Source organism: Astatotilapia calliptera, chromosome 15, assembly GCF_900246225.1.
Source record: "Astatotilapia calliptera chromosome 15, fAstCal1.2, whole genome shotgun sequence".
NCBI lineage: Eukaryota > Metazoa > Chordata > Actinopteri > Cichliformes > Cichlidae > Astatotilapia > Astatotilapia calliptera.
In genome coordinates, this window is record NC_039316.1 from 11,062,620 (window position 1) to 11,075,781 (window position 13,162).

At 38.2% G+C, this 13,162-nt stretch overlaps 1 protein-coding gene across 6 annotated transcripts in view; it reads right to left on the minus strand.

The window, feature by feature from the left end:
- The window catches only part of otofa (otoferlin a), an 88,382-nt gene that overhangs the window by 33,325 nt on the left and 41,895 nt on the right, over nt 1-13,162 (minus strand). For all 6 annotated transcript variants that reach the window (XM_026194454.1, XM_026194455.1, XM_026194452.1 and 3 more), the window contains exon 5: nt 12,748-12,947. In XM_026194454.1, coding sequence (XP_026050239.1) covers nt 12,748-12,947 — 200 coding nt within the window. The remainder of the gene's footprint in view (nt 1-12,747; nt 12,948-13,162) is intronic.

A 13,162-nucleotide genomic window follows, 5' to 3' on the forward strand; every position in this document is an offset into this window, starting at 1 on the left:
ATGGGACAATATTAGATTGGAGAGACATTGCCTGCTCTGATGACTCTCAATTTCTGCTGCAATATTTGGATGGTAGTGTCAAAACTAGGCAAAAACAACATAAAAGCACAGATTGAGCCTGCCTTATATGAATGTTGCAAGAGGACACTGTGCACAGGTTAGATTATTAAACTAATGGCCAGTGCTGGCATTGATGATAAAGCTAAAGTCACTGTGATGTAATACGGGGAAGAGAGAATAGAAATGGACACTTCATACATTTGACGTCACACCCGTCACTCTTTTTCATTTCCTTTTATGAGTCAAAGAAAAAAGAAAAAAATCATCAGAGACAAGTATTTTCAGCAAGAGGCTCTAAGTTTAAAATAAGACCAACGGATGTTGTTTTTTCCACCTTTTTTTAATGAGTAGTCCTTTTTTATTGAATTAGTTATGAAATGTAACCTTCAAAGATTTAAGTAGGTGGCAGGGAAACTTTACAACCAAGTGTTTCCAATTACAGAAATAAAAATATGCAAATTCACTCGTAGCTTTGAAAGTAAAAAGTCACAACACATCAAACTTGAAAAGAAAACAGAGAGAAGGGGGGTCGAGAAGCTGAAGATTATGTTGCACGTCTCTCCTTGTTTCCTTTGATCTGCAAAAAACCTATTGCTCTAGTTACACTGCAGTCAAACCCAACACACAAGTAAACACCCAGAATGCGGAGCGATGTGTATTCAAGATTAGTAGATATAACGAGAACAAGCCCACTAATGCATGAAGAGCACAGCTTTTGCATACTTTAAAGGCAAAGGCGCATAAAGACATGTGTACATGCATGCTTAAACTGTGCTGTATATCTCAGGAGAGTGAGTAGAACTCGTTGATACATACACAACCATAAACCCTCTACTTACACATTTAAATTGCAGTAAAGATCAATGAACAAACTGAAGTTATTCACTAACAGCTTGATTTAAACATTATCTGTAAGCAAAGCATTTCAAGCTATCTAACTTATACAATGTTTGTTCTGATAAAATGAATAACAGTTATATGGTTATATAAACTATTTGTCAGTCAGGATTTAGGTCACTGAATAGTATACCCTCAGCCATTAGTGAACAAATTACACTGGCTTGGTTTGGATGATTATGCTCTGGGCTTGTGCGTATTTTTCTCACTGAACTAATCTGCTCTCACATCAGTGTCCCCTGCTTGGTATTCATAAGTGACAAACAATGGTATTACTCTAAAACACAAGAATAATATACTGACTTTGATTATAGTCAGCTTTCTGTCTGCATTTGTTTTTCAGAACTGCAACTTCAGAGCGCTCCCGAAAGATAGACTGTATAAAATGGACTTGTTTCTTGCTATGGCCGTCTGGCTTGGAGCCTTTCTGTGTGGAATTTGCATGTTCTCCTCAGGCTTACCCTCGAGGTAATCCAGCTTCATATTTCAAAGACATGCATGTTGTTAGGTTAATTGGGGATCTAAATTTTTACTAGGCATAAAAGTAGCACGAGTGGCAATCTGTCACTATGTGTTAGCCCTGTTGTTAGTCTGGTGATCTGTCCAGGGTGTAGCGCATCCACGTCTATGACAGCTGCCACACGCTCAAGTGTCCCCTGTGACCCACAAATGGATAAGTGGAAGAAAATAAATGGTTGGATGGATGATCACAAAGTAAAACATTCACTAGAGCAGGACTGATAACGTTAGGCATGATTAGAGTTCTTACATTCTCTGTCAGATCCACTTCTTGTGCCTCTCTAGCATCTTATCCAAGTATAGTATTTTCTATGTAAAAAAAAAACAAAAACAAGTTTGTGATGGTAAAATGCCAAACCTGAAGCTCAAGACAGGTGACACCAAGGTGGCTATTTCCACTTTCTTTAAATAGTCTTTCTACTAAGCGCTTCTAATATTACAAGCCAAAAAATTGTATGTTATGAGTTGGTACCACTCCTGTAATTAGGGATGGGTATCGAAACCTGGTTCTTGTTGAGAACCGGTTCCCACTGTTTCAATTCCTTGGAATTGTTTGCCATTTTTTGCAAATGATTCCCTTATCGATTCCAGTCGCCCCGAATGACGTCACCACGTTGCGGAGCGTTGCTTACCTGACAGGAAACATGGTGGCTCAAATGCTCAAAAATTTGATTATACTTTACGAGAACGGATGACAACAGGGCAACTTGCAATACTTCATTTAAGGGAGGAAACACTACGAATATGCAAAAGCTCACAAAACACGCGATGACCTTAAATGAATGTCATGTTTTTAATTCCGCTCCGGATTCGTGAATCTCAACCCAGCACGTCCTCTCCCGTTAATGCGGCAGGTATATAATCAACTAACAGTGCATATTATGTTAGCGCGATCTGCCTTATTACAAAACCTGCCATTACTGTGCATTTAGGTGACCATGATGAGAGAGACAGACAGAGTCTGGCTCAGATGCTGGCAGTTCTCGCTGCAGTCTACCGGTCGCGTCTCCTTTCAGGCCAGGATAGACGAATGTCACCGAGCAGTGACTAAGTTTGTGGTAAAAGGCTTGCACAGCAGATGCTCCGATTTTCGGTAAGTGAATGTGTTTAATTGTAGGCAGGGACATTACTGGATATTCTTGTGTAATTGTTACAGAATAATTTATGTTATACTTTGTTATTGCTACAGAAGAATATTTATGTTATTATTTTACATTTACAATTTTTTTTCCTGAGGACCCTGTGACACCCCATTGAAGAGCCGTAGGCTGGATCTCTTAAGAGCTCACTGTTGGGTTTGTAAGACCATGTTACTCCTAAATTTCTATCTTGTTCAAAGAGAAGATATAAAACAAAGTTTTAAGCTAATCGACCTTAGTGTTCTCCTTTTTTAAAAAGAATCGATAAGAGAATCGATAAAGAATCGAATCGTTAAACAGAATCGAAAATAGAATCGGAATCGTGAAAATCTTATCAATACCCATCCCTACCTGTAATGTTAGCTGGTGGAAAAGTGCAGGTGGTTAGGCGTTTGCAGAGAAGAGAAAAAAAGACAAAATAGTGCATGGTGGTTCTCTGGGCAAAACCACAGCGAATGCCATTTCTGTCAGCTTAAAGCAGGAAACTGAGACTACACTTCACTACACTACACAAAAGTATTGCTTGATCTAATGAGTCTTATCTTCTGGTGTCACGTTCAGGATATTAGGGTGAAAATTTGTTGTAAACAACATGGAAGCATAGTGTATATAACAACATAGCTCTGTGAGTGTGTATTTATGAATCATTTAATACCGTTCAGTTAAATCATGAGTATTACATTTGTTAGATTTCTGAGTTTGCTGAGGTTAATCCAATATTCTCTCACAGTTTCCTCCAGACAGTAATAGCTGAACCGTTAGTTAGCATCTATCCATCTGTATGTTTTCTCATGTGTTTTAATTTCAGTTCAGATGAAAACAAATAAATAAAGTGAAGACTGAAAATATCCCAGGAGCAATTAATATTTAACTAACATATATACTGTCAGTTCTGCTGAAAGGGGCTCACAAAGATTCCCTCCATATATATCTCTTCTTTCTTTTTCACATGAATTGGATTGGATGCACATTGAGCCAGACAAAGATCAGCACTACCTGATAACACTGCAAGGGAATGAAACTGAGATAATAAGAACTCTATCCTGAAACCTTATTGAACAGTGCTCCCTTTTCGCTTTCACTCTCTAGTTCTCTACACTTGATTTCTTTCCTTGGCTATTAAGCACTGTTTTGTTTTTTAGCTTTCTAATTGATAACGTTTGTGTTCCTATCATCCCCATGATTTAGATAGATCTTGTCAAGTGCATTGTGTTCTCACTTCATTTGCTTAAATGATATTCTTTGCATGCATGATCTAGTAAATGTTTGCTTATAACTTCATCCCCATTAGAGTCACATAGTTAAATTCTCATGCAAGTTTAAAGCCTGCCTACACAACAAAGTCCTCTGAGTCTTGGTGGCCTATTTACAGCAAACAAAACTTAAAAAAAAAAAAATCACAGGTCTATTATTTAACACGGCGTCTGCATCAGGAAGGAAGATGTTACCCATAACACAAACTGAAAACTCAAACAAAAAGAAGAAAATAAAAGTGCTGGGGAAACTGAAATTAAGGGCAGGGGTATTAGAATGTATAGTACACAATGGCATTTTTTGTAGGAACATTCATCATATTTAAAATTTTAATATCCACTCCAAAAATAGCATTTTATTTAATTATTTGTTCATATTTTTTATTGCACCAGCTGGGCTGGAAAAGAAAATCTCTGGATAGTAAAGTTTAATTCAGGCTGTGCTGAGGAGTTTGCAATTGTGGTGGTCTGCCACATTGTTCTTTAGTTCTCTTCTTGTGTTTCTTAGTTTAATTTTCCTGGTCACTTCCTGTATCGGCTAGCTGAATGAGGAGAATTGTCCCTTTATCTCTTTGTCATTACGTGAGTTTTGCTGGACCACTGCTGGACGACCTCCCATAACACTGAATACACTTTGCGCCATCTTTCAGTTTGACTTAAGTTTGACTTTTGTCTGCCTTACCTGCTGATTCTAGAGTGGATTTTGGTTCTTTTTATGTCTAAAGTAATTTAAAAAATAATAATGGCAACCTTAGCTTCTTTATGGCGTACAACGTTACAACTCCTGTCTGCATTAAACACATGCAATAAAAAAAAAACAACAACAAAAAACTGGGATGTCTTTATGTCATCATTGTAATCTGCTCCTTCATCAGGGCTTTGAACAAAAAAAGAAAACAAAAAGACAGCATCGGGAGACAAAAAAAGTTCAAATTTACACACCAGCGCTATCACAGAGGCTGAAGATAAGAGCCAGTGCAAAGCACAGCAAAACAAAACAGCAGAGATGAGAGCTGCAATCCCTCGAGAGGATATCAGTGCATGAAAAGAAACAAGTAATGCCAAAGATTTAAATTACAACGGCTGCAATTTAGGGACACACAAGTGAAAGGGTGAAGAGAAAAAAAACATAATTCAGTTAAAACATTGCATTAAAGTTACTCTTTGACTTGAAAATGCAATATTTGAACCCCAGACTGATACAGGAGAATATTACAAGATGTTTTCCTTAATATTTCTCATTTTTATGTGGTAACTTTCTTTGCAAGGTTCCTCAACTGATAAGTTACAGTTTACATTTAATTTGATAGATAAGACAAACCAGCCTCTGGATTTTTACATCGCTCGTCACCAGTGTTGGGACTAACGCGTTATTAAGTAACGCGTTACAGTAACTACGTTATTATTGTGGTAACGAGCACGGTAACTAGTTATTATGCCAAAATCAGGAACGCGTTACTCGTTACTGGGATTTAGATAGGGTCGTTACTCGTTACTTCGTGTGGTGGCATCGCGGAGTTTCCACAGATTCAGTAACATTAGCAAGTGGTGGAGGCAGCAGGTGGATGAAGGAAAAGGGACGCAGAAGGAAAAGAGACCCGAGGCGGCCGCCGGTCCAAGTGTGAACTGAACTTCAGGTAAGAAGTTATGACCTGCAGTCTCTCTGGGTCAGATATGAACCAAGTTTAGGTGGAGTTTATTTTCGTTATTCTGACTTTTTCCGTACTGCGTGCTAGCTAGCATGACGGAGTTTCTATACAGCTGGGTGGGTGCTATGAAGTTAATGATGTTGAACCTTATTTTGTTCATAAGTTATTAGAGTTGCCAACTGTCCCGTCTGGTATTCAGAGAAAATATTACGCGTTTCTTATTGAGGTGAAAAGGAACAGTTTGTCCCGTAATTCAGCTACAATGAAAAAGGCACAAAGCTGGAGTTATTCTGTGTCTTTGCTGCACAGCTGCCTCTTCTTCTCTCATTCTCCCCCCTCCCTCTCCTGTTTCTACTTCAATCATGAAACTGATCAATGATCAGCTGATCGGCTCTCTTGTTTATTTATCGCTCACTTTGCGCCAAAAGAGGAAACCAGCGGATGTCGCGCTAAACAACAGCAGCACGTTTAAGCTTGATCAGCTGTTGTTAGAATTTATTTTATATTAATTTCTAGTATCAGCTGATGTTTGCTGGAGCCACAGCTGTAAAAAAAAAAAAGCTGCTGGTCATGATATGGTTTGGTTATCTGGTGAGAGGGAAACATGAAGATGAAACCAGGAGATGTCCTTACTGAATCATCAGAGCTGAGCAGGTGATGGAGAAACAGGTTAACCTTTTAGGTGACATGAATGAGTTGAAGAGAAGTTATGAACTGTTTCTGAGAGACAAATAACCCCAGGATCCTTTTCTAAGTAGCTGACAGCTGGTAACTGTGCAGGTGCGGATCTAGCAAAGTGTGGCCAAGGGGGCATGTAGGGCATTAACAGGGAATGGGGGGCACAAAGAAATACTTTTCTTTCTTATTCTCATTTAAAATGTCTAGCTTTTAAAAAATAATTATCTGAATCTTACAACAAACGATTGATAGATTGATGCATATATACCATCAAAACAGTGTACATCACTGTCACAACAGTGTTTATTATCATTCAAAGGCTTTATGATTTTTCCTATAATGGTGGGCCAGTTTCTAGTCAAAATGCCCGGGCCAATTTTCTTTCCCAGTCCAGCCCTGTATGCAGCTCATCTGCAGTCTGGTGTTACCTACATCTTCCTATTCAGAAGGCAGAATTTCTGAGTTCTGAGTACAATCGAAAGCACCACGACTGCAGTTTTTGTGTTGGATGTAAAAGGCGCACATGACTCTGTGACGTAGGCTAGAATCATGGCAGCAGTCAATGACGGTCCAGGCGTGGGATTTCTCTCGTGGAAATATGCACGTTATCATATCCTTTCTATTGGTAGGTGGCACAGTGCACTTGTGGCAAGTAAGCAAGCTAGAAGACTGGCAAAGTTATGGAAGAAACACATTAACAAGAGAATTCTGAGTAAAACCAAAGTTACTTTCCCTAGTAACTAGTTACTTTGAAAGTAACGAGTAACTTGAAGTAACTGAGTTACTTTTGAGAGAGGTAACTAGTAATGTAACTAAGTTACTATTTTAAAGTAACTTACCCAACACTGCTCGTCACTAATCTTTTAACAAAGTGGGACTTTGGCAACTTTATCTGTGATTGCAGTGTGGCGGCAGTGTTCTCATTCATTGATCTGAAGGTTTTTGCTGACAACAGTGTACAATCGCAAGTTTACAGTGTGTGTGTGCCAGAACAGTGCATCTGGCAGTATCTAACACCTAAAATAAGTCAGAAATGCCATGTTAGTTTGAGGTAAAAATACAGTAAAGTTGCTGTAACCAACACGTGTGTTTTAAATGGCTGGGATCACAAGAAAAATGTTTTACACTTTATTTTTAGCAGCACAGACCACATAATAATTAACAGAAATGACTGTGAGTCTAGAACATAAATCTCTAAATATACACTTTTCTGCTATCGCTCATTTTGAAATACATTGTCAGAATAAAGGGTTGTTTGAACTCTATGTGTGAGGGCTGACTGTGAGGTAGAGGCAGAATAAATTGTTCAGGAGGCTGACAGTCCAGTCCTTCCTTCACATCTGTGATCTAATGTGTCATATATAGAGTGCAGCCAACTAAAGAAAAAAATCAAACTAGAAAGACTTTATAAATAAACAAAAGAATAATAAAACCTCTAACTGTTTAAAATCAACAGATTCTTTAACCCCCCCACCCCCTCATGCTACACTTTGCAAATTCCCTCCCAGGGACTTTACTAAAGAAGGAGGCCAAAAAGACCCAAACTCGTTTGTCAGTTTTAAAAACAATCTGGTATCAATAACACTAAGATTAAAGACACTGCAGCATGCTTAGAGGCCGCGGGCAACAATATATCAATAGCATTTTTATTCCTTTTATGCTGTCATCATTTGAAATTCTCTTGGAGCTCAAATCTTATTTGATGCTGTATGAAACATTGTGTTTAAAGCAAGATTGTGAAATTGCACTTGTTGGGGAAATGCTTTTACAAAAACAACCACAGGGATTTCACTCTGTCTGCCTTGTTACTTGGTCAAAGACTGATATTATAAATGTACTTAAAAAAAAGTGCTAAATCATGAAGCGAAGAAACTCCTTGCTTCTGCGTCGTTTTCCCCCTTGTAATAATTCCCTTGTTCATTCACTTTCCCATTTAAATTTCCATTTCATTAATAGAGGTAGTCGCTTCAAATGACTGAAAACAAAAGGGGCACTCTCTGTGTCCGTGTGTGCCTAATTGAAACAATAAAAGAAGTAAATAGCCCTGACAGTGTTGCATGCAGTTAGATTAGCTAAGTGCCTCAGTTCTCCAGGGATGTCCTGACTGATACCAGCCATTTGTGTTGTGATGGAGCACAGCCACAGAGAAAATAACTTCATCTATTTGTAGGTGTTGCCTAAATTTATTTTGTGCTCTTATTAAATCATGGTCTTTGTTTCATAGCTTTTAGATTTTTTTTTATAATTGACCAGGATACAACAGGAAGGTTATGTAAGTAAAACTTATCCTGAAATTGATAAAGATTAAGACCTATAAGTAGACTTAATAATTCACCTTGTTATTAATAAAGCATTCATCGATTATTGTGCAACACAAGAGTGGAAAGTGCAGTTGGGTATGCTGTACTAGTGTAACTACAATCAGGTGAGAATTAGGGAGATGGCAGTTAGTTATACATCTAATCACGACTTAGAAAAAGCCTGATCAATCAACAGGACCAATGCAAGCACTCCTTTTAGGTTCCTACACAAATAAAGAAGGCAGAATACGATGATTATATGCATACTGAAGACCAGATTTTTGTATTAGCAGACATGTCTGCTCTAATGAATGTTTCCTCAGGGAGTCAGTGATGTTGTGAGCAGACCTAAAGACACAGCGACCAGTGAGATAGGAGATCACACAACACTGGCACACAGTATGAGGATAGATCACAGCTGTGTGACAACACGGCTGTCTTTAAGGATGCTGCAATTTACACTGGTGAAAATAAACCAAGTAGACCAGATAATAATAATAAAACACAAGTAAATTAACGCTTGCTTGAACAAATTACCTTTTGCTGCAGTGGGAATGAAGACAGGAGGGTGATGTTGTGCAAATGGTGCATGCATATTCAAACTACCTGGATAAACACAATGAAAATTTACAGCTATTTGCTTCTGTGGGGCAATACCAATAAATCTATGAATTTCAACATTATTTCAACAGGAAGAAAACACTCTGTTAGCCCTATGCACTAGGGTTCTGGTCTTTTATTTCCAGGTTTTGATGTCTGTAGATGTAGATCTCATTTTATTTTATTTTATTTTCTCATGGTATTTTTTGTGATCTGTGCCTCATGCACTGCGTTGAGGCAGCAGTGACACTGGTCACTTATTCCATAACTTTCACATGGATGCATTTCAAGGATTCCTACTCTCACATGCACTGGGTCAGTTTTACTTTTTTAATATTCAGACTTATAAGGCACATTTTAACCAAAATCACAATCTTTTCCTTACCTTAACTAAACAACATGTAGTACATATATTTATCTAAATACCACAACGTAGTTTCTGGCGCCCGAAGAAAAAGTATAAAACAAGTCAAAACAAAGCAGAGGGAAAAAAAAGTTATTCACAATCTCTTAATAAAGTTACTCCACTGATCAAGCCAACCAGCATGCAATTTGTAGTTCTTTTACTAATCACAAGGTGTTTGGTCAAGTTACAGATAACAAAGTAAACCTCATGTGTATTGTGGAGACAGCTGGAGAATCAAATCTATCCTAAAATCTGCTCTGCTCCTTACTCGTGCTCTAAACAACACATTTGCTTAAATGAAACTCAGAGAACTTGATTTACTTTTAGAAATAACAAAACCCCTAAAAAGCTGGCTTATTGTTGTGTTGCAGATAGCATGCAGTGCTTTATGGGTGCTGCCATAAATCACCCTGCAGGCCCAGAGACTTTGCAGAGAGATGGGAAGAGGTGGCAGCAGTACTGTACCAACTTAAGGGGACGAAGAGGAAGTCATATACCTTCACTATCCAATTTGTCATTTACAGAAGTGCTGGAAAGATGTAAAGATGAAATTCCATCCCCACTGAACACCAACCCCCGTGTACGAGGCACACATGACCTTTAGGCTACAGCTGATATAACAGAAATAGGCACCAGTGGGTTGAGCGCTGTGCAGGATCATGTTTGTTCTTCCACAATTAAGCTCAGAACAGGAAACTGAATTCCTGCTTTTTAAATGTAACTCACATTAGAATGTGCTGCATTTAAAGTCTCAATCTAGCAGCAGCTAATAAAAATCCTTTTAAGTTCGGAAATGCTAATAATTAATACCTGGGAAGGACAACTAACAATTACTGAGGTGTGTGAGATGTGAAATATTTGCCCTAAAATGGGTTAAAGTTACTATGGTCCACTCTCCACCATGACCTGGTCCACGCTAGTCCTCAACAGGAGTTGCAACCCCTGATTAAAAATGACAAACATAGAGCTATAAACTTAAAAACTTAAAAAAATAAAAATAAAAATCGAGGATCATTGTTAAAGCTTAACTGCTAATGACATTCTCCATCTCCTCCTCCTAATCCCCCTCCACTCTCCAGGAATGAGAGGCTCATTCCAGGTTATCATCTCCTGCACATCCACACTTCATTACCACAGTAAGGACAATTAACAGCGGCTTTGGAGCATCAGAATTCAAGACACAGTGAAATATCTTTGGGAATTTTAATTCTGAAAACATCTCAACCATAGAGAAACTTAGCAGCCGGTAACTCAGGAACTAATAGGATTGGATGAGAAGTGGCACGGCTATTAAAAATCCTCCTACAATCCTGCCACACTATTTTGCAGCAGTTTAGAGCTGAACTTTTTGTCTGGGCTTTCTCAGGAACTCATTCACCTTTTCTCCCCCCAAGACAAAATGCCTTTCGACACCTCGTTACAAGGTCTGACTGACAGCTTGTAGCAACCTCAGCAACGAAACAAGAAGGCCGGTTCACCTGAAGCGTGTGTAGCAAAAAAACAATTTGATCACAAATTTCTTCCCGCTTCTACTAAATTCTTTTACACTATTTTTCTACAGCAGTATTTTCATTTCTGTTTTCTGAGCAATATCCAAAGTCTTCCTTTCTTATGTAACACTCATGGGATGCTCTATAACTTCTATCTAACTCTTCTCATTGTCCTCAGGCTGGAAACCCTGTTTCCAAGGAATTTGATACTGTAACACAATGTAAACGTAGGTGTTCAGTATTAACAGACAAATACTTGAGCACAACAGCAAGCTACACACAAACTTTTTATACATGCCCATTCAATACACAGCACAAAGATGGGTTTAGGGGTTTGGCTGTGTTGATAGTTTCAGTGGAAATCAATACAACCCACAGATTATTTCACATGCTATTCAGCGAAAACGCAACAGTAGAACTGCAGAGGAAGAGGATGACAAAAGAGAAAAAGCCTTGGCAGAACATGCTCTTAGAGCTTTCTATGCTAAATATATTTGATGTTGTATGGCTTGCGTTTACTTGTCTATAGGAATTGATTATATTGTTAGGAATGACATTATTGATTCTGCTTATACAGTAGATGAGGATCTTTATATTTTTTCTTAAAACAGGCATACATACATTTTCAGTGTGTGTGTGTGTGTGTGTGTGTCAGGTAAGCAAACGGTTTTCAGGAAAAAGATGCCAGCATGGATTAAAAAAATGGAAACGTTTGTATACACATGGATCCTGTGACCCAACATAACTATTACTATTATACAACAGCAATATGTGGAGATTCAACTTCATGATACTCATACATTTTCCCATATAGTGGACGCTGCACTCTACTCTTGTGTAATCAATGAAATTAAACACTTCTTGCCTGGTGTCTTAAGATTACTTTTGTCTGTTATCAGACAGTGAAGAGGAAGACAGGAAATGGGGCATGACATATAACACCAGTAGAAGATGGTAATTTAACAAGAGATATTGCAGTTATGTAGGAGGAACTATAACAATTCAACTAAAACACTCAATAAAAGATACTTCTAGCTTCCATGTTGGCTTCTCGTTCATAACCTACTGCATTTTTACCGCATTACCGTTTATCCGACACTGCAAACTTCTTATAGAGCTACAAAGCTTTACTCTGTGCCAAATATGTAAAACAACTTCTAACGTCTTTCAGTCTGGAGTCTCTGGACAGCAATTAGGTCATTTATGTTAAAAAGAGCTGCCTAGCACTACTGAGAATCTAAAGAATCCAGCAACTGTTGTTCTTCACTGCTCTGGTATTAAATTGAGTAAATTTATGTCTTTTCTACACGGGACCAAAGGTTGTTCCTTTTGGCTTTACAGTTATGTAACTGTCCCGAGGGGTTAAGCTGCTAGTTCTGCCTCGAATACTTTGCTTATTTCATTGAAACTTTGCAAAAACAATAACAATAGTCAAGTCTACACCATAGACTGATGATCAACTGATCACTTATAACAGCTCGTTTGTGGAACAATAAAGTCTTTATTAAAAAACAGACTTCCTGTTTATTTCTCTCTGTAATCATAACAGATGTTGCATGAACTAGTCAGTAATTCTCACCCACGTGTGAGTCAGTAGTGCTGTTACTGGAACTGACTTCTTAAAAAGTGAATCATGTAATTAAAACAATATATCTTGTTTGGGAAGCCAACACATTAATCTTGAAAGGCAAATTAAGAGTAGTTGATTTGTAATGTGCTATGTTCTAATGTAGAGATGGTTTTATGTTTGACTTACTTTCTGAAGGTTGGTATGGATCCATGTAAAGATCGTCCAGGGGACGTCCCTGACCCGTGGCTTTGTCCTGACAGCAAGCTATCTGTTTCAAAGGAAAACGTCCCATCACGGTCGTCAGGAACATCCAAGAAGTCCCCGTCACTCCACACTCCAACCATGCCATCCATCGGCTGGTACCTGATCTCTATGGTAACATTGGTCTGGAAATGAAATAGTGAATGAATGAAAATGAGCTTACTTGAAACGGCGTTACGAAGCTTCAAAGTATTTGGATAAAATCATAGTAAATCTTTCAGAAGCAAAGACGTACAGCTTATCTTTAAATGACTTCAAGTACTTAATCTGGTCATTTAATTTGAAGCATTATCTAATATCTAAAATCTCTCTTCAGTTTTAATGGTTAGAAGTTAGGTCT